Source organism: Crinia signifera, chromosome 2, assembly GCF_055691185.1.
Source record: "Crinia signifera chromosome 2, ASM5569118v1, whole genome shotgun sequence".
NCBI classification, from domain to species: Eukaryota; Metazoa; Chordata; class Amphibia; order Anura; family Myobatrachidae; genus Crinia; species Crinia signifera.
Window position 1 is genome coordinate 43853932 of NC_139218.1, and position 23504 is coordinate 43877435.

General features: G+C 43.1%; 1 protein-coding gene across 2 annotated transcripts in view; it reads left to right on the plus strand.

Annotated features, from left to right (window-relative positions):
• EPHA3 (EPH receptor A3) overlaps nt 1-23504 on the plus strand; it is a 351028-nt gene that overhangs the window by 296558 nt on the left and 30966 nt on the right. For both annotated transcript variants that reach the window (XM_083171936.1, XM_083171937.1), the window contains exons 10-13: nt 12833-12958; nt 14699-14884; nt 16223-16284; nt 18317-18526. In XM_083171936.1, coding sequence (XP_083028062.1) covers nt 12833-12958; nt 14699-14884; nt 16223-16284; nt 18317-18526 — 584 coding nt within the window. The remainder of the gene's footprint in view (nt 1-12832; nt 12959-14698; nt 14885-16222; nt 16285-18316; nt 18527-23504) is intronic.

Genomic DNA, 23504 nt, shown 5'->3' on the forward strand with positions numbered 1-23504 from the left:
GGGCGTATCAGGGCGATAATCCCCATTGTGATGTCAGGATAAAGGGGCGGGGCTCGAAACCAGGAACAAGCTGAGCACTTGTGTCATGCTTAAGACTTAGGTACACTGCAAGCCATATTGCACACGGCTCCAGTCACAGCTCTGACTAACACAGAGTGTTCCAATGTCACTCATGTGTTTTTAATGTCCCCGGGGTACCCCCTACATAGAGCACTGGTCACTGAGACGCTGCTGGCTGTTGCACCTCAACACCAGATACTTAGACTGTGAGAATTAGACGTGTTTAGTTTAGTTTTACAATCTCCCGGCTACCTCAGAAAGGCAAAATGACTCAATTTAACACCATAAGTAGGCAAACTTTCACTTGCTGTTTTCTGAATCCAAAATATCATGTGGTTGTAAAAAAAACGTTGGCACAAAAACTGCTTTCAAAGCATCACGTTATCTAATTGGAAAATCTCATAAAAGGAGTTTTTCCACATTTGGGTGACTAATAGTGTTTGATAAGGTGTTTCGCCTTCAAAGCCGTGTAAAAGCAGGAATGTTAACACCTGTAATTGGAGGCTAAATATAAGTAGCTGTGGATGATTGCTAGGAATTTGTGTATAAATGCAAATTCTTCTTCTCCATAGTAGTCAATAGATTTTATTTTACCTAGTATACACAGTAAATAAAATAGCATTAGAGGCCAGGAATAGTATACATTCATATAATACTGAGGGTGGCCCAGTGGATAACATTACTGCCTCATAACTCTGGGATAATGGATTCTGTTCTGTCCAGGACCCATGTCTGTGTGGATTTTGTAAGTTCTCCAAGTGTACGCTTGTCTTTCTTTGGCCCAAAAAGACCGACATTTTAATTGGCTGCCAACAAAATGGAGCCCGGTGTGTACTGCTTAATGTGACTATAGGCTTCAGTGGCAATGAGACTGGTTACAGTATCCTCTGTAAAGCACTGTGTAATATTGTGGCGTAATATAAATAAGCAACACTTATCATTTCATAGGAAATTACATTTTATTGAAATTATACATCTACGTTGGCATGGAGTTAATTTTATAAAGTGTGGCGAGCGCAGCGAGCCCAAAGCGTGGCGAGCGCAGCACCTAGGGAAGCCAATCCCGGGACACTTTTTCAATCCCGGGTATCGGGATTGAAAAATGCTCAATCCCGGGATTCCCGGGATCCTGGGATTGGCTTCCCTGATTAAAAAAAATGCCCCGGCCGCCCCGCATATCCACTTACATGTGTGGCGGGTGCGGCCGGGTAGGGTGGGCTGCTCCGGGAGCTGGGCAGGCGACGGGTAGGGTGGGCTGCTTCTCCGGGAGCTCGGCAGGTGGCGGGTAGGGTGGGCTGCTCCTCCGGGAGCTGAGCTGGGCAGGCGGCGGGTAGGGTGGGCTGGTCCTCCGGGAGCTGGGCAACCGTACGATCAGCGTGGTGTGCTGTGCGACCTGCGCAGCGTGACCTCTGACATAGTCACGCTGCGCAGAGACGCTCTGCCGGGCACGGGAGAAGCCGGGCAGCGTCTGAGCAGGGTCTCAGACGCTGCCCGGCATTAGACTGCGCATGCGCAGTCTAATACCGAAATCCCGGGATTGGAGAGTCCAATCCCGGGATTGAAATCCCGGTGTTTTTAGGGCCAAATCCCGGGATCCCGCCTATTCCGATCCCGGGATTGGCCACCCTAGCAGCACCCCTCGTGGGGCTCACTGCACTCACCACACTTTGGGCTCGGGGCTCACTGTGCTCGCCACACTTTATAAAGTTAACCCCACGCCCACGTGGATACTGGGGGTATGACGTGGATAGAGGGGATATGATTGTGTTAGTGGATGAAATGTGTGTTGATAGTGTTGGTGTGTATAGTGCATTATACTTGACATGACACCCCGGCTGCAGCGTTCCTCTCCTCCGGCAGCCTCCTCCATGACACCCTGGCTGCAGCATTCCCCTCCTCCGGCAGCCTCCTCCATGACACCCTGGTGGCAGCAATGTACGCAATTAGCATAGTGCTGCTGGGGGAGCAGGGAAACCATGTGATGCTCCCCTAGCGGCAGTACGCTTAATTACGTACATTGCTGCCGCCGGGGAGTGACAAGTGACTGCTGGAGGAGGGGAACGCTGCCGCCGGGGTGTCATGGAGGAGGCTGCCGGTGGAGGGGAATGCTGCCACTGCGGTGTCATGGAGGAGGGGAACGCTGGTGCCGGGGACATTAGGACGTTAGGTAAGTATAATGCACTACACACATATTAGCAGGGCGCCCAGCTAGGCTACACTGACAAGGTAGCCTAAGGTACGTTGTCAGCGTAGCGTAGCCGGGCGCCCTGCTAATACACAAGTACTCAATATATTTATCCCAGCCAGGGCTACCATCTGAAATTGCGGGGGCCGGGGCTTCAAGGGAAATATGAACTGTGTTTATAACAAATTATACTTTATAAACTCCAGTCCTGGGCCCCCTTTCTGCTCCCTTTGATGTCCACAGCTGGACGAAACGCATCGGGACCCTCCACAAACCTCTGAGCTATTGAACCGCTGGACTGATTTTCTGCTCCGCCCTTTTTTTTCCCAAGGTACCCTGCTTGGAAATAGCACTTAAAACCACATTAAGAGCGAAGTAGACCTTCTAGCACTCTCAGATCAGTAGACACTCTCAGTGGGCCAGATTTGGTCAAATTGCATGTGCATTTTTTACAAGCAAACGGTTTTTACTATATCCCCGCTGTGTGTCTGTTCTTCCCGTCTCCCTGTTCCATTGCCCCCCCCTTTTTTTATTATTTATCTTTTATTGTTTATTGTTTATTATTGATTTTTTTATGGTTCGTTTGAACCTCATTACTCTTATCTTAGTATAAATAAATTATATGTATTACTATATACCTCCATATTGGATATAACTTTATTACATGATTTGCAACAACACCTTACCATATTGTACCGCAGTAGTGGTTCCTAACACTACCAGGCGCCTGTTTTCTCTCCCCACCCTTCACATATGTAGTTTGTATAGGCATGTTTTGCATTTTAAAGTGCAACATCAGATGCAGTACAGTATATAGGCACTATATGAATAAATAATAACAATAATGATCATCATTATTAATTTGTTTTTAATTATTAATAATAATAATAATAATAATAATAATAATAATAATAATAATAATAATGGTTTAAGACTGGGAAAACCGCCAGATAAATTGAAACAGTTCTACCGTCAGTATGCATTTTTAGATTGGTTATATTATCTCTATAAAGTCAAGGCTACAAGTGTAAACCTTCAAGGTGCATTTGTGCTGTTTCCCATTTCACATTTACAGCTAATTAATGCTATCTTCAGTCTCAGGGTCCTTCTATGCTCACTCCCCTGATAAAGAGAGTCAGTTATTCAGGATCCTCTCACAGTAGAGCCGCTGCATTCATTATCCTGACACATTCACTTCTACTAATGATAAAACCACCTGTATGCCTGGGAGGTGATCTTGAAATAAGCATCAGTAGGAACCTTGGGTATCACAGTTGGGAATATGCATCATAAAACACCGCAAACATGACAGGTGGATAATACTTTATTAGGTCCTACTTATTACCTGCCTGATGGTGTATGAAGGATTTCCCCTCCAAGGTAATTTAAAACACTTTCGTTGTAGTTTGGAACTTTTTAGGAACTGCCCTAATAAAAATGTGTATGCAAGTAATAACGGCTATATATCTAGTAACACCGCTTTAATATATACAGTGTATAAATACAGTATATATATATATATATATATATATATATATATATATATAAATATATATATAGAAAAGAATGGAGGAGGCGCACACAATGAGCAAGTATATTTCAACACTTTACTAAAAAATAAAAGCTCACATACATATAGGTTTTAAAAGATGCACATCATCACTTCACCAGTGTAGGTACAGCGGTGACCGGCAGAGCCGGCCCTAGCCTAAATGATGCCCTAGGCAAGATTTTGACTGTTGCCCCCTAGCACCGCCACTAGTTCCGTCTCGAACCCTTTCCCAGCCTCATCAACCCTCATCATTGCAGTCATCATTTTGGTGCCCGCAATATTTTAAATAGAAACAGCGCTCCCATTTGGTGCGGAGCCCAAACAGGGGTGTGTTCTTGCTGGGAAGGGGCATGGCCACACAATAGTACCCCCAATTCAAATTATGCCACACAGTAGTGCAACTTTATTCACATTATATCATGGGATGGTGTCCCTTATTCATGTTACATCACACAGTAGTACCACTTTACCTTATGTACATTACTCCTCATATTATTCACATTATACCCTTCGAAAAAAATCCTGAGAAAATATTGTATTTTAAGCACCTCCATGGCCACACTGCAACCCAGCACAAAGCAGTGTGTGCTGGGCAGAGGAGAAGAGCTGCAGCTGCTGTCACTTAAGGGGACGGGGCCCGGGGCCCCCAATGGGACCTTTCATCAGACTTTGGCCTGGGTAATTTGTACCCCCTACCCCATTCTCTAGGCACCCCTGATAATACCACACAGTAATGCCCCTTACACATGACACACATTATTAATGTCCTTATAACCATAATGCCCCTTACACATTATGCCAACCTTTATTAATGCCCTTCATACACATAATGACACAAATAATGACCCTTACACATATGTCACACATTATTAATGCCCTTATACACATGACACACATTATGCCCTTACACATGTCGCACATTATTAATGCCCTTATACACATGACACACATAATGCTTGTTACACATATGTCACACATTATTAATGCATTTATATATGACACACATCATGCCCCTTACACATATGCCGAACACTATTGCACAACCCACCCACCCGCAGACAGGACTCGCATAGCCGCTAACAGCCTCACTCACACACACAAAATAGGCATACTGCATATCATTTTAATCAGCAGAAGCTGCTGATGCCTCTAGGCATTCCAAATGCCCTAGGCAATTGCCTAGTTGGCCTATGCCTAAGGCCGGCTCTGGTGACCGGCTTCCGTATGGGGCAAATCTCGATCCACTGTTCAGCAGCTTCCACCGCCAAGCAGCAGCACGATTTCCCCATGGCTTTCACAGACAGGACCGGCTAGGCTTCCAGCGTCACTGCTAGCACGCCATCAACGCGTTTCGTCAAGTCAATACTTCGGCAGGAGGTGTCATACATATAAGAACACACACACATACACAGGTACACCACTGATAATCCAGCACCCTTGGATTTGATGGATTATCAGTGAGATCAGTGGCAGCCCCCTGCAGTGCGACCCTCCTCTCTGCAGCCCATCTCCCCGTGCAGCACAACTTTCCTTTAACCTCCCCCTTTATCTCCCATAGCAGCGTGACTCCCCCCTCCCTTCCCTGCTCCCTATAAGCCCTCCCACAGCCTACCTTCCACCGAACCTTAATTTCCTGATGTCTCCGTATTAAAAGAGGTTCCAGAAAATCGGTGGTCAACCTGTGTGTATTTATTTATTTTTTATGTATTACTTATATTTATATATTCACTAATATTTAGTACTGATCTTTTTTTTTTTTTTTTTTTTTTACTAAGTTTGTAACATTCACCATTAGTTAAGATTTGAAAGAGTTCTCCTAAGGGTATAAATCATTTCATATTTTTGCATAGGTATCATTAAAGTTGCAGGTAACTTTTAGTTGCGCAGTCTGTCATACTGTACAACAGCGACCACTTCTGTTGTAGCTAATTGTTTTCAATAAACCTGGCTACATGAGCGATGTGTAATGTCTGTGTGGTCCAGTGGGCTCCTTTCATTGCTCAGTGTTGCAATTTAATCATCTACTATTCGCTTCAGGCGATTTATCTCATTCATAGAGTTTTCTGGTGATTAAGGTCATTGAATTAATGACATAAAGTCGCAATAAATCGCACTATATCCCTAACTGATTAATTTTGTGAGACTTCATTACAGGAAATGAAACTCACCCATGTAGCTGTAACCCACGTTTAATGCTCCTTCTCTTCTATATTGAGGTACATGGAGGGTGTTGAGTCATGGACTTAAGGACACACACAGACAGCAATATAACAAGGACAATACCACCCAGCACACACCTCTCCCAATCGTTCTACTTATCTTCCAGTAATTACTCATAAATTCCTGATATAAAGGGCTTGGACCCGAGTGTGGAATAAGTTTACAGGAGTTCTTCCCCCTGTGATATCTCCCGTGTGCCCCATAGTGATTGCAGATTACCTGGTGGCAATTATATACTCTGAATATCTTACTCATGTTAATACAGATAATCCGGTGGGGAGACATGTTGCCAATGCATTTACAGTTTACAGCCATTCTATCACTCGCACAACTTTGTGTTATGCTAGGTACACACCAGAATGATAATGATCGTGAGCAGTTTGTGATATGATGGTTGCACGATTTGCTGGAGCACACAATCTGCATCCGATTCTGATCCGATTCCGATCTGTACCCAGTTGAAGGGGTTGTTTTCAAATCCTGACAGCAGGTAGGGTCTGCAAAACGACCAAATGACCAGGGAGGACGTGCATTGGATCGGAATCGGATCTAAAACATGCCAAAACATGCCCAATTTACATACAATCGGTCGAGATTGCATTGAAATTGGGGGGAATTGAGGCCAAATTGTTCTGGTGTGTACCCAGCATTACTTTTTCCACAATATTGCATTTTAATTTGCTTATAGTTTACTAGGTATTTAGGTTATCAAAATAAGCGACACACCATTTATGGCTTAGTGGCCAGGCCAGCTTTACCATTCGGAAGCTTAGGGGCTTCAGAATTTGGAGGTCACCCCTGAGTCTTTCACAAATTTAAGGAGGACTCTAAGTGAGGCATCCTTGTTGTACATAATGAAAACAGCAGGTGCTGAACTTCTAAGACGCTACCTCCACACTTTCACCTGAGGTTCTGGAAAGTCGGCATTGATATGTTTGCCGTGGTGGGAACAGTACGAATGGCTGTCAACCATGGATGATTCATAATCATCGATTGTTTAAGACCGATGTAGAATAGTTTTTCCATCGATGGGGAGAACAATATGGTTTCCCTTCATCAATGGCTCAGCATAACCGAATAGTTTTTTGTTTGTATTTTCCCCAAGGTGTCAGGTAAACAGAGCATGGCTCCACCCTTGACATCCATGAAGCCACACCCCCAGGTTCTAATTGGCCTATGGGCCAGTCAATCAAAGAAAGGAGATGGCCATTGAAATTTAAAATCATCAAAGGTCAAACATCACATAGTATGCAACCATAGATGACCGTTTTCACTATTGCCATTGATGGCAACTATCGATGGTGATAGCATTGATTGCCATCCCTAGGGAACAGTAAACTGAAGTATTGCCTTGCTGCTGATGGACCAGGAAGTGACAGTCTATTGTTGTTTAACATATTTTATTTATAACTAAAAAAGTCCATTTAAGTATGGCATTTACAAAGCTGTTTAGCTAGTTTGATATTACAACAGCGCGATCATGGCTGAGCCTTATTTCGCATACTGTATATGTATTTATCACTGCTGTCAAAGTCTTTCATTATTAGTTCGCATTTACTAATATTAATGCTGTCAGCCATGCAATCCTCAGTTTACTTTTGTTTGGTGAATTATGTCGGCCAGTTCAGCGTAAAGTCAATACTTGCTGCAAAGGCAAGCCATCCCTTACAGTAACCCTGACTTTTCCCATAGTTTATTCTGAGTGAAAAAGCACGGCCGGAGCTGCAGGCTCTGCATCAATATAGAAAATCCCATGACTTCCCTTCAAAGGACTGGAGAAGTGTTTCACCTCCTCAGCTGCCCCTGTCTGACTAGCACCTCTCTGGTTTTGTTAGCCCGAGGGCGGATCACGCTGCTAGGAGGAGAAGGAAAATGATTGTGTTTGCGCAGAATGAGCTGTAGAACAGAGGAGCTTAACACATGTGAATGTGTTTATTATCTGCAATTCATGACAGAAGCTATTTACAGCATGTGCTGCCCCTAATTATTGGTGCGAAGAGATTATGGCCATCATATTCCCCCGTCTTCCAGCCTCTAGGGGGCTTCTGGGGCTAGTGTGAAGAGCAATCTTCCGCAGGATGTGTAAGCGTATTTTCTGCAGCATAAACTCCAACAGAACGTGGTTGTCGTCAGGGGCATAATATCTGACCAACTGTCTTTTGTGAGTCTTTCTATGGTTCATTGAATGCAATCATGTCCTGCCTTTAATTGGGCTCACACTTATCATTTCCCTTATCTAATTCTCCGCTGGCGAACGCACAACAGCCGCAAAGCGTTTGACCGAATGTTCATCCCACTATAATATGATATGCAATATGCTTGGTACATTAGCTAATAAACCATGTGAATAGGACCATTTGGTTGAGTAGATTTTTTCTTTATTCGTTCTGTTTTCAGTTTAACCCTTTATGACTCCTTGTCCATTTAAATAAACATTGTTAAAAATGTATTGCGTAGACTGTATTGCGAAGACGGTGGCCATTCAGATCCCAATGTCTATTTAAATGTAAGAAGATGCTGTAAAAATTCTGCGGCAGGTGCTAAAGAATCCAAATACCAAATTAGAAGAATGGCAGTGTTTTGGTGTATAAGCTACAATGCTTTATGTACTAAAACAAAAATTACCAAAATATCAAAACCATATTTTGGGAGGGAGATACTTAGGGCTTCATTCATCTGCTATACTCATACTTGCCTACTTTAAACTTAACCTCTCCAGGAAAAGCCCTGAGAGCTAACACGTCAGGGGGGCGGGGGCAAGGCTGACATCCCGCCCCCCATGTCGAAAAACTGTGATTCGCGGGCCGTGGAGAGGGGGCGGTACTGATTTTCAGTCTGGGCCCTCCCCCCAGGAGCTGTCAGTGCGCCCCCCCCCCCCTCATCACCGCCCTCCCTTAACTTAAATGCAGACTCAGCAGGTCCCAAAGCACATGCTTCTTCAATGCAGGACAGCGGCGGCAAATTAAAATGCAGCACCTGCTGGTGAGCCAATCAGAGCTTGTGTTCTGCCAGATGCTTTGATTGGCGAATGCTACACGAGCTTTGATTGGCTCAAAAGCCAGGGCAGCATTTAAATTGGCCGCCGGCATCCTTCATTGAAGAAGACTGTGCTTCGGGACCTGCTAAGTGAGGACCGAGCGCAGGCAGCATACATCGGAGTTTGGAAAATATACTGCTTAGTAAATATACCCCTTACACTGGGTACAACTACAAACACTGTGATATGTCATTCAAACAGCTAAAGGAAGGCATATTGCATAGTGTATTTATCTGAGTGTACGGAAGATATGTCTGTGAACAACGTTGTTCAAAGACTTGTCAGGTCAGCCCTGCTGCAAAAGCTGTTACCGCTAATCTACTAGTACGCTCTCTTGAAGCTAATGCTTCAAAAGCTAGTAGATGTAGTTTCACTTGCTGCCAACAGATGCCATTTTTTAACGGACAGCGGTTCTAGAAATATATATTGTAGACTATTATAGATAGAAGGTTTCCACACAAGGAACCGCCGACAACTGGATAGGCAAATTAAAATGCCCTCCCAGTTTTTATTTATGACCAGACATATTGACTGGCCAATCGGTAAGTGCATATGCTTAACAGAATTGGCCGCTAAGATGGCGGATCCGTCGGCTGGTGGATCCGTATGTAAAGTGCGTACCTAGTCTAAGGGTCAGATGTATCAAGCTTCAAAAAGTGATAAAGTGGAGAGTGATACACCTTCAGCTCCTAAGTGTCATTTTTCAAACCCAGCCTGTAACATGGCAGGTAGGAGCTGATTGACTGGCTGTTTATCACTCTCCATTTTATCACTTTTTAAACCACCTCCTAAAACGTCAAACCTCTTATGAAATATTTTTTTTAAATTCCTGTTATGTATAGGCGAATAAGGAGTCTGCCTTATTGGATATCTTATATAATGTGTGGTGAGTCGGCGCGGCATGCCCTTAGTAAGCTGATAACATATGACATTGATGTGTAATGGCACCACATTTACGAGACTCTTGCTGACGAGATCTCAGCGGCCTAGTACAAAAAAAAAAAAATACTGAACGGGATTGTTTTATTTCCACAAGTGTATTTTCAGCGTTGTGATCGGTTTTATTATACTGTATATTTTACATTTGCATAAAGAAAGTCGCATTTCAGCATCGCAAGTAAAGGACAAGTCTTTAAATGGATGTTATTCGCCATCTGGGGAGCTAACGCTGCAGGCTCCTAAGCTCTGAATGATCATTACCAGGCAGTTTATGGTTTTGCCAGAGGCGATGTTTACATTGGCCTTAATTGTGTTTGTTAATTGTATTGTTTTTACAGGCAGCTAGTTATAGCACCTTTTATACAATGAAACAATTCATCAGCATTCATTGGTGCTCCGGCATAACACCCCTACACTTAACAAAGAGCCCTGTTTATGTGGATGCCCCAGCAAACAAAATTCCCAAATCCCTGTAGGAATAAGGGACCGCTTCCTTCTCCCTCACAGTCCGTGCATTGTACTAGCCCTAAAAATCATTTGTCATTTAACACGTTGCAAATCCAGCTTGCCAATCGCCAAGCCCTTCCTATGAAATAGAGGGTGTTTCTATGAGAAGCAGCCTAGGCCATTTATTATATGAAAATGAATCAGACTCGCTGAGTATTGAAATAATAAACCCACGTGGCATTATTTATGTATGAAAGAACTGCTCAGTTACAGCATTCGATTGTGCTTCCCCTTTATAATGAATAGAAACCCAGGAAGCGATGGCGGATATCGATCATTCTCAGCTAGGAATGGAAAGATCGAAATACATCTCTGGGAATTGACGGCGCTAATTAATCCTGTGTCTGTGGCTTGGTGATTCTGTATTTGATGGATACAGAAGACATTTATTTAGGGATTGAAAAGTGGAATAGATGCTAAAATTTCACATATACATTTAAGGCATAGAAATATCATTTCAGCTTAGGACAATGGCTTTGAGCTTTAAGACAATAGACTCAGCTGACAATTGACTTCGCCCTCCTGTCATTCCTCAAGACTCGTGACTGGCAACAGGACATCCTTCAAGGACTGCATTAGCTGGCCATTTTTAACATTCAAAAAAGACCAACCACAAACATTGGGGTGATTCAGGTTGGCTCGCTAGGCAGCGGTCGTGCACTGTCTAGCGAGCCCCTTAATGCCTCCAGCTGCAAGCCCCCCCCCCCCCCTTGCAGAATCCCCTCTGTACCATGCAAGGGGATGTGTAAGAAAACACATCCCCTCGCATGCAGCCAAATGAGAGAGAAATAATTTGATGGTCCCCTTGGAAAATCAAAGTCAGTCTGAACCGACTTTTATTTCCGTCGGTGTCCGCCAAAAACGGGATGGGTGCTGAAACAGCCACCCGTTCCCGGCAGGCATTGGCCCGCCCCCACATTTCCCGGTGGTATGCCCAGCGTTTTCATGGTGATGTCCATAAAATGCTTGGCGAGCCCCTGATGTTGCCTTCTGCATGCCCCACCTCCCCTTACAGGTACCAATGCCTCGGCGACTGTGATTGCACATGCGTATGTTCGCTGTTACACATGCGCATAGCCACACAAGTGGTCCCTGTGCACCAATTAAACCAGAATCAGGTCCATTTCTCTTAGAGGTAAAAATATTAAAGGTTCTAAAAATCAAGTGTGAATGTTGCCCATAGCAACCAATCAGATTCTGTCTTTCATTTTCTAGGATGCAATATAGAAATGATAGAATCCTCTTTGAGATGCTTAAGTAATTATAGCCCTTAATCTCAGTAGTAAAAGAAATGAATGCATTAGGGGCATGTTTATTAAACTAATTTTAAAAAAATTTGAGTTTTCGTGGGATATCCGCAAAATGGAAGCATCCTCAGAATGTATGACAGGGGTACTGCAGCACATATGGAGATATCTTCTGTGGTTCATCCATTTGTAACTGCAATAGCAGCTGTATTATGGCCCATACAGTACTTGACCGATACTACTTCCTCTTGGCCCAGTGGGGGCAGGGCAACACCATGCCCTTGTTGCCCCACCCCCAGATCCCTCAACCAGATCCCTGACAGCAAGTATGATGCAGCCGCTCAGTTGCAAATTATGTTTTCCAAATCATTTAAAATTAGGTGGCCCGTGCAAAGATTTCACATGCAAATAAAATACGATTATCAACATTCAATGTAGATTAGTGTGTGAAACGTATATTGTATTCGATGGTGCAATCGAGTAGCCGAGCAAAACTGATCATTTTAGCCGTGCCGTAGCAACGCATCCAGGGAAAGTACTCTAGGGGCAAAAGTCAACTTCAATTTTTAAACAAACAATACAATCTACAATTTGAATTAACAATGTGCCAGAAGCGGAGAACTTAATCTTTGAAATGGTACCTCATTTATCGATTTTGGTTAAGTATGAAAGGAGAAAAAGGGATGGTCACCAAAAATCACCTTCGAGAAATAGTAAATACGATATTGGCATCAATGTTGGTTATTACTTTACAAAAATGTATGCATCATAAAAAATTAGTGATAAATAGGAATGTATGTCTAATGATCTGTACACTGGCCATTATTGCACATAGATTGGGGCAAGGTCTCGATCTCCCAACAGCCCGGTTGAGGAATCGGGAATATTGAGCATGATTTAAAACTCTGATTCTCTGATCTTGACATAAAACGGTTGGGATCGTCTAATCAGGCTTTAACGTGTTTTATTTGCACAATACCCACAGATGGTGGATCGCCTGTGCCGGAACGTCAGAAAAATGAGTCACCTGATGTATGGAGGCTTTAACATGGTGTTCAGACTTTTGTCCTTTATTTCCTCTACAGTAAAATTTCCTGGCCTTAGGACATACGTGGACCCTCATACATACGAAGACCCAAGCCAGGCTGTTCATGAATTTGCAAAAGAGCTTGACTCCGCATGCATATCCATAGACAAGGTCATTGGAGCAGGTAGGTAACCAAGTCCGAGGTTACAAATAGTATATATAGGGGAGATGTATCAAACCATCTATGCCACACACCTCACCCACATGCCACATCCACCTCACCCACATGCCGCATAGCTCCACAAGACAAGCATGACCACAGCATACAGACCTCCTCCGAATGGCTTTGCTGCTGTCACATAATACAGAATCTAGTTCCTCCTTATCACTCAAGGGTTAAATCCTATTCCCGCAAAGGGGGTGAGTTGCTGTTGCTGTGGAAAGAAAGAAGCACAATACACTTTAAGCTGTGTACACTTGGTGCAATTTAGGCTATCGATTTTGATAATAAATTCAAAATCTGTAGCAAGTTAGTGCAAATCGCACCATGTTTTTTAGCACAGAAACAGTTTTGTTGTATGTTATTAATAGTAATGTTTTAATTATCAGATTAGCAGTAGTAGTAAGTAAATATCAAAAATGTATTACAGCAAAAGCAGATTATAGATATTGTTAAAATAAAAATTGCATAAGTAGAAACAGACATGAACATAAGGGCAGGGGATAATGAAAGGGAAAAGGGTGTAAGATAAAGAGGAAATTGTGCAATAGAAATAAGAAAGTAAACGGTAAATTAAATACAATGGGACTTTGGAAAAGAGATCTAGAGAATGGGGAGCAGGGGTGGTTAGAAGATGTTGGGACATGTCAGATTACCTTAGTCAATTCTAGGGGCTTGGGTCAGCCAGGGAGGTGGAGCAACATTACTCAGAATTATGAGTTCCTTGCCTTCCTTCCCGAGTGGTGGTGTGACCTTTCCACATATTGGCCACACCCCTACTTGGGTATCGGGCTTGTATGCTGTCTCATTGGCCTTGTCTGTGAGATTTTTAAGTCCATCCTCTAGTCAGGCTCAACAGCCCTAGCGCTAGTAGCAGATCCACTGGCGAGCCACTTTAAAATAAGAACATTAATAGCGTGCAACATTCAATGTAGACCATTTTTTAATACAAAAAAAAATTACTAATTAATTTAAACATTTAAACCAGACCGTTTGAATTGCAAAATAAAATTTGGACTGCAAAAGTTTAAATGAATATGAGAAAGTTGACCAGTACTGATAAGAAGGTGGACTTCAGAAGATGATAAATGAGGACATGTAGTGAAACTAAGACATCATAGCAATGAGAGACCTGAAGACAGCAATTTAAAACTGAAGGGAAGATAGTTTAACATTTAAAAAAAAATTGACTTTGTTTTTGGGCAACCATCCATTGGAAGTGTGAGGACAGTTCAGGTCATGTTTGTTTTGAAACGAGACCTCAAATATCTATGTAATATTAACATTTCATCTTTCACTATGAGCAATAGGAAAATAAATAAATCTGTAAAATTAAATATTTTTGTATCACTTTGGGCAGCTCTGCATTTCAGTAATAATTCTAGAGTTGACTGTTAGGAGGAACTTCTCTGCCTTGTCGATAAGTATTAATTTAATATAAAAGGACATGACCTCTGCAGCTGCCATTTTAAATAAAGACATGGGGCCAGATGTAATACCCTCTGAGTTTGGCGGCTGTGCGGGATGCTGGACGAACTCGTTTTTTTGGTCGGCATCCCGCACAACCGCAGAACTCGAAGATTATTATTCCTGGCCCATGGGATAAAACATTATGTGATGACTTTGTTTATTTAAGTTTATTATGCATTTTACTGTTACTTATTTTTTGTGCTCTGTAAGTTCTTTTTGTTCCTTTTGCTATAGGAGAATTTGGAGAAGTATGCAGTGGCCGGCTGAAACTCCCATCTAAAAAAGAAATCAGTGTAGCCATTAAAACACTGAAAGTGGGTTACACCGAAAAGCAGAGACGGGATTTCTTGAGCGAAGCCAGCATCATGGGCCAGTTTGAACATCCCAATATCATCCGGTTGGAAGGAGTCGTCACAAAAAGTGAGTACCGGTACATAACAAAAACAGCTGGCGATGAGAGGTTGACAACCTCTTCTTCAATTCCTACTAGTAGTGTAAATAGTTATATTGTATATTAATTTGAAAAATCATTAGAGAGATTAAAATCACCAAGAGACTATTATATTTGTAATCTGCATAAATACAGTAGCATACTTGTGAATATTCATATCCGGCAGTGGGGCAGCTATTTATGTTTCTCCCTTGGTCTAAGCATTGGGGTCATTTGTTGACCAAAACAGGGAATGTATACTCTTATCAACATTTGGGATTTTTTTCATCTCCTTTTGGAAAGTGGAGGGGTTTGATTGTCCCCCAGCTTTGAGGTTAAGTACTATATTTGTACTTTGTCTGGTCTCCCTATGTTTTCATGGGTTTTCTCCAAAAACATATTGTATTGGTTTTCTAACTGGCTCCCTTCAAATAAAAAATCTTAGCTTGTATCTGTGTCCATATGGTAGAGAGGATTCAGTATGAAATCCCGGCGGTCGGGATCCCGGCGTTCAAAATCCCGACCGCCGAAATCCCGACAATGCTCGGCACGCTAATTTATTCTCCCTCCAGGGGTGTTGTGGACACCCACGGGGGGAGAAAGTGTCGGGATTTCGGCGGTCGGGATTCTGAACGCCGGGATCCCGACCGCCGGGATTTTAACAGCATCCCGGTAGAAAATATAGATAGTCTTCATATAATGATGAGATCACTGCAGATCTCATAATATCCCTTTCACACTGACAAATATTTCCCAGGTTTATTTAATTTACCCCTTATGTTTGAAGTTGACTTTTGCATCTAGACTTGACTAGCCTTGGGTACACAATGGCATGGTCAGGGATGGGGAATTACGCATCCCAGCATGCCCTGCAACATATTTAGCATGGCTAATTAGAAAAACTGTAGCATGGCATGCTGGGATGTGTAGTTCAACAACAGCTTGAGGGCCAAAGGTTCCCCATGCCTGATTCAGGTGAATAGAATGTAGACAGAAATTTACATAGAGCTTATACATGTATTTAAAAAATTACTATAACAAAACAATTACAAAAACTCTCATTCTAAGGCTACTATCAAACTTGTTTCTGTGGCAGGTTACTCCGATGTAATAGCACTAAATTATCATTGTAAAAGTCTGAGCGGATGGAGTTACAGGCAATAACTTACAGATCTAAGATAATGTGATGTGAGAAATCTGTTACTGTCTCACAGGATTTCCGCTATGGCTTTTTAATGAACTGTTCTTTAAGTTAATTATAATATTTATAATGTATCTGTGGCAGTTATTGTATCTATAAGTTAATTCACATTTTATAATTCTTTTAGGTAAACCAGTGATGATTGTGACTGAATACATGGAAAATGGTTCGCTGGACAGTTTCCTTAGGGTACGTGGAAGCTGAAAGCATATTGGAACGGTGCAACTCACTGAACAAACACATAGGGCTAATAAGCTAAGCAGTTCCTTTCAAAGCTGACGCATCTTCATTGGTTTCAGCTGCTGGATTAAATTGGGAATAATATTAAATACCAAACCAGGCATGGTTTCTCTTTTATATAATAACCCCTTTAAATCCAGCGTCTGAAACCGCAGAAGACATGGCAGTTACGAAAAGTACCGTTTAGCAAATGTACCCCATTATACAGTATCTCTGCTGTTTGGGTCTGCATATTGAAATGTGTGTTTAATGCCAATGAGGTTATTGATGACATTTGGTTTGACATGGTGCAACTTTGGGCAAATGGTCCATCTCCCGTGGAAAAAGAGAGTTGTTAGGGTGGTTATTATTTGTCCCATATTGGGGTGGGGTGAGCAAGTGGGGATGAGAAGGGGGGTAGACTGTGTTCCAGGAGGATGTGAGTAGGAGAAGGGTTTGTAGCCTGTGTCCCAAGTAAGGGTGCATGAACTGAGGTCCTTATTCTGGTTGACTTGCAAGGCTGTGAATTTCGCAGCCTTGCGAGTCCTGCAGATGCCACCCCCCCTGAACTCCCACATGCAAGCGAATGGATGATGATTCGCAGCCTTGGGTTCAGGGGAGAAGGAGAAATCATTTGATGGCCGATGACCGTTGAATGATTTCTCCAGTGCTCGCAGATCTGAGACACCTCTATGGTGTCTGTGATCTGCGGGTGCCCTGTGCAAGGACAGGGAAGGCAGCTGACATCTGCTGATGTTGGCTGCCCTCCCCCCACACACGCGTCAACTGGGAATTACCATGGGAATGCCAGCATTCTCATGGGAATGCCCATGAAGAGCTGGGCTTTCTCATAGGTAAATTCCCCAGCACACCTTCCCACGACCCTCTGTGCCCTCCGCCCGGACTTCTGTGTGCGAGAGTTGTGGGCTCCAGAACACTACCACAGAAATATCACACAAAAATAGTATAACCATAGCACAAACAACAGCACAGACAGGTGACTGAAAAATCAGACTCAACTGTGCTTTCAAATATCTCCATTTGGTCTCATATGCCCAACACATAACAATTACACCAACACGCAGCAACAACACCACCACAAAGCCTCATGTGCAACCATATAACCAATATACCCATATAGCCAAAATATCTCTATAAATCGGTATAATAGATATAATAACCAGTAGGCCCCATCTAGTGACTGTGTAAACCAGAAAGGGTCAATATACCTTCACATATACAGTAGTTTTGAATGCATACAGTATTTTGAGGAATTGGATATCAATGTGCCAGATGGGGTCTCTGGGAGTGGCAGCCATTGTGCCTCCGCACTTCTTTCTCTCTCCCTTGCTCAAAGTAGCACAACGCCTGGTAAGAAGTGTGGGGATGTAGATGTAGTATAGAGAGAATGGTTCATCAGAGTAGATTCAACAGCGCCAATAGGGCTGACCAGCTTTTTCAAAAACAAATAATGGCTGGTGGAGTTTACCATAAGACTGTTGAAGGTCCCTAGTGAATTTAAAGGATACATTCTAATTTATATTGAATGAGTGTTGCCTATTAAATAGCTGGCTCGGCTATCTGTGGAAGACAGGCACACGTTCATAACGATGACTAGGCATGGTTCACCGGTGCTGGTCATCTCGGGCCGCGTGGAATAATGAGGCTAGGTGTAAGAGGACACATCTGTATCTTCAAAATAATTAGGCAAATGCAAGTTTAGGCAATATGTGGAACTACAAGTCACAGGGTGTAGGCATACCGGAACTTGCTATATCACAACAGCTGGAGAGACGTAGGTCTTCTACATCATGTCTAATGTATATTACTAGAACAATGGGCTGCTAGATATCAAGAAAATTGAGCACAATTATTTTAGTAAATTGCCATAACTATATGTTAATTATCGGTGAGAATGTAATTGCTAATTTATATCCAGTTCTCCACAATAATTTAATGGCCAATTAGTATCTCAGATGTATGCTCATATTTCTTTCTGCAGAAACACGACGCTCAGTTTACCGGCATCCAGCTGGTGGGTATGCTCCGCGGCATTGCGTCTGGCATGAAGTACCTCTCAGACATGGGTTATGTGCACCGCGACTTGGCGGCACGGAACATTCTCATTAACAGTAACCTGGTCTGCAAAGTTTCTGACTTTGGGTTGTCTCGTGTCCTAGAAGATGATCCGGAAGCAGCCTACACAACAAGGGTGAGAGAGACATCCACTGGCATTTTTAATTTGCAATTTATTCAAAGTTTTCATTGATTAGCAGCACATGCAAACAAGCCCTTTATCTGTTCAGAAGGTAAACACACAGCCATGAGTAGGGATGGCCATCGACCATCGATGATTTAAAATCATTGATTTAAAATCATCAAAGGTTTGTGGCCGATGTCGAATACTTTCGCCATCGATGTGGGAGTACCAGATAGGTTCCCTACTTCGATCGCAAAGAGGAAACGATGTTTCCTTTTTTTTTCTCAAGGTGCCTGGATCATGGAGCACAGCTCCACCCCCGACCCCAGGAAGTCCCGCTCACGAGTACTGATTGGCCCACAGGCCATTTAGTCACATATAGTGGATGACCATCGATAGCTAAAACTATCGATGTCTATCCATCAAATAGTTTGCCACTATCGATGGCTGAGTGCAGAATCGCCATAGATGGCAACCATCGATGGCATCTGCACCGATGGCCATCCATAGCCATGAGCAGTTAGAAGTAAAGTATTGCTCAGTATGTCAGTTTGTATGTATGTGCACCATCCTTTAGCTGTCCAGAGTTCAGGAATCTCAAAGACAATTTTCATTGAGAGCTTTGCTGTAACTGGGATGTCCATAGGGTTTTGTTCACATTGTGGATTCAGCTGTGTATAGAAGAAAGGTTTACTTTGAGCCCAAGAAATTTTGTGACATGTAGGAAGTGAATGAGTGCTGTAAAAAACCCTAAGGAGGACTCCAATGATGCTGAGCAATGGGCAGTTAAGGTATAATTAGCATCCCCGAATGGTTAGCTCTATCAATATCCTATTATCAGAATTACTTAGCTAATCTGAGGTTATTCATTATAATAATGCTATGGGAACTTTTGCACATGTTTTGTTGTTTTGATATATGGCCTACATCACAAAACTTACCTTAAAAAAACTCAATATGAATAGTTTGGAGCAGAGAAAAGAAAGGGGGGACATGATGGAACCTTTTAAATATATCAAGAGTTTTAACAAGGTCCAGGAGGGATATCTTCAAATGAAGAAAAGTATTAGAATATGAGGACATGCACTAACATTGACGGGAGGGAGGTTCAGGGGAAATCTGAGAAAAAATTACTTCACCGAAAGGGTAGTGGACAAATGGAATAAACTCATATCAGTGGTGGTAGAGGCTAAAGGTGCCCACACATGGTAAGGTTTATTAAACAATACAGGTGGAGCGCCCTTCATTGTTGCAGGGGCTGGTGGTAGAATCGCCAGCCGCCAGCCCCCGCCAGCCACCGGAAGGGAGCGCTCCTTCGTCCCATTACTACAGAGCTCCCTGCCAGTCCCAACTGTTTCGCCGCCGGTCCCTGCAGCCCAATCCCACCCCCCCCCCCTAACCCTGCCCATCTCCCTGAAGCAGAGACGGGCAGGGTTTGCGTCCCCTGTCACCAGTCAGATGGAGCGCCGACTCGCCAGCGGGGGCATTCTGGCGAGCCCCAGCGCTGGCTGAGAGGTGCTCCATCTGTATGGTCAATTCTGACTGGTCAGAACAACCAATTATTTAATAACATATGTGTACATGATCACGATCAGATGCGAGTGCCCGTGGGTCATTCATTGAGCCTGCTGATCCAACGTTCCATGTGTAAGAAAAATGAATGACGTGGCCATGACCCAGCTCCCGGCAGGAGCATCTCCCGCTTCCCCTACCCCTTGGTCACGGGTCCAGCTGCAGCCGGGGGAGGGTCAGTGCCAGCCCCCTTTTTCGGCGGATAGGGGCTGTAATAAAATCAGTTCAGCCTGACATTTATTACCCAAGTCAGGAGAAATTATTCAAAGGTGAGCAACCAATGAATGATTTCTCCAGCCAATAGCCGCATGTAAAAGGACGTGTTAGCGAACACATCCCCTAGCATGCTAGAGAAGGGATTCGGGCATCGGGGGGGGGGGGGGGCCTTCTGCGGGGAGGCACTAAGGTGCTCGCTAGACAATGAATATACACCGCCTAGCGAGCCAACCTAAAACTGGCCCAATATCAGTTGTTGAAGAAAAAAAAACACACACACAAACAAATTCCAGTGATAGAATCAACACGAGGAATATGGCAAGGAAACGATACACAAAGTAGACAGTTCCAGGTGTTATGTTCCAGATCTGAGAGCTGGAAAATAAACACAAAAGCCAGGTGTCCAGGTTTTGCTCTCGCTGTCATTAAACAAAAGCCTCAAAACACAAAATATATGTCAGGCGCGTATTTTGTTCAAGGGGGAAATAAATCTTCAATAAAAGGGATTGAAACAAAGTTGTGAATACTTTCAATAAAGTATGTGCGCATTTCTGGTAAGAAATATAAAGACGTGATTAATTCCCAAACGTTAGCAGTGCAAACGCTGACATTTTATTGTTTCTATGTGAGTTATGGCAAAGGTGTGAAATCTTACAGTACAAACATGCTATGTGATCTACTATATACAAGTGTACAAGGTAGACGCTGCCTTTGTTTTCAGGATCTCAGTTGCTTCATGTTAATGAAAGACTTTTTACGGTTCACGTATATAGGAAAGTGAATAAAGTAGATTAATAATAGCTATAGATGAAATGACGTGTCTGATCTAGAACAGGAATCTGAGGTTCCGCTCGAGTGGTAGTGAGGGGGGGAGATAGCAATTCTTTAATAGGTTCAGAAAATGGCATGGCAAAGAAGTAAATAATTACACATGTACACAGCAAATAAGATTGTATGTACAGTAATATAATAATAAAGCATCAAAGTTTTTAGGAATCCACAACATTTTTTGCCAGCATCCTACACAGTGGTGGAACTTGTGAGTGGCGGGACCAGTTGCAAAAATATCATTTGGACCCCCTCCTCTACCCCAACCCAAAGAGTCATTGCTGACCTGGGCAACAGTGGGCCCCTTAGTCCAATGCACCTGTTGCACCAGTGGTGGTTCCATCTCTGGTCCTGAGGATGGCATTCCTTTGGCTAATAGAGGGATTGTTGATCACCCATAGATTTTTTGGGTGGGTCAGCTCTGTACAGTAAAGGCCCCCATACACCGAGGTGATTTTGTCCGATTTCGGCCAATTGCGACCAATCGGCCCGTTAAATCGGACGGAAAGGTCCCGGCGGCTTGCAGGGTATCGGGTGTCCGTACACTGCTGCGAGACATCGCAGGCAGTGTATGGGAACCTTAAAGTTGAGTACACAGTATAAGAAAATTTGGCCAATATGGCTATTTCCAACCAAAATGGCCAATAAAGGTTCAGTGTGTTCGCAGTACTTTTGTCGGTCTGATTTAGGGAGAGATGCATGCACTATGCCATTCACTTTGTTTTGGTATTGTACAGAAAAAGTACAGTGTGTACTCTACGTGCCTCAGACTATTTCTGCCGGTTGTTGTATGGTGACACTGATTGGTGAGATAGGGATCTATTAATGAAGCATTGAAAAAAGTGGAGAAGTGAGCGGAGCGGAGAAGTTTCCCTTGGCAACCAATCAGCATTGAGATAAAAAAATTCAAACGCATTCTAAAAAGTAATACGTGGTAGCTGATTGGTTTAAATGGGCAACTTCTTCAATGGCTCACTTCTCCACTCTTTTCACTGCAGTACCTTGCCGCGAGCAAAGTCTACCGATAAATGTTCAGCTGCTTGAACATCGACATTGTGTACAAATCTCAATCAGGCTCTAGGTCTTTTGGAAGTAGGTTTAATACCTGTGTCAAGTACTCTGACTGCCCACATGCAGTGGATGAAACCATTTTATTATCCTATCAAAGAACATCAAGGGGACTTTGGGAGTGTGGGCAGGTCCATTGTATCATAACTTGATGCGGTAGTCACTCAATGCTCCTCTGGGAATGTTTTGGATGGCCAGTATATCTTTATAGGCCCCCCTGTGACCTACTGGGCCCTAGGCAGGCTCCTAGGTTGTCTTGTGGCAAATCCACCTTTGTATCTACTGTATATCTGCTGAGCTTTGTCCAATAGCTTCCACTTTAGAGAGCAACTGGACAAACACTAGCCAGGGAGAATGGAGGATCTGCAGGGGGAGGGGAAGTATTCAACAGCAGGAGTAAGAGGCAGAATGGATCAAAGGTGGATCGGGGTTACCCAGTTTATGCCTGGTCCCTTCACTAGTACTGAAAAAAGGAATGTCAACAATTTAAATGAAAGGTTTTTCAAGAACACACGGAATAAACTTGTAGACCCAAGTTACCACTGATAGGACTCCCATAATTTTTTAAACATAAAGCATGGACAAAAAAAAAAGTTTCCTTAATCTACCCAAAAACTGCAATACAACAGTGACACCTAGTGGCCAATATTTCTTGAAAAATACAAGAAGATTTTTTTTAAATGACTTGGCCATTTATGAGGAACAGCAAGCTGGATGATGTCATCGCACATGTTACACAAAGCTGGCTGTTACTGCAGGGATGTTGATAGCAGCTGAATTCACACTCACAAAGAAGTTGACTAATTGTGGGTTGCTGAAAGGCGTGATAGCTTTAGGATTTGCACTGTAGTAAGGTACAGAGAAAATATGCATACTATTGTAAAAAAGACCTTTATCTGCTTCACTTAAGCAAGTACTAGTTGGGTGAGTGTTATATTTTGGCAAAAAAATAGTATCGAAAGGAATTTTCTATGGGACGTATCATTTCCCCATGCAGGCGGTGCTGCTGTTGTACATATGTAGAGCCGGGGATAGTGTGTTAGCTGAGCAGCAGGTAAAACTCATAAACTGGATTAGTCTACGTTTTTGGGAATTAGGAAGGAGGTGGTAGATTTCACTTTGCAGCCATATAAGGTAAATATAGTGTCTAATGGCTTTACTATAAAACGAAGTGTTATAGGAGCCAGACAGTGGTGTGTTGATGATGAAATATACTAGGCTTAACTGTGTAACTTTAACTGGGATTTAAAAATGTGCCCTACAGTACTATATAGTACTATGGGCCTAATTCGACCTGTATGCTGGG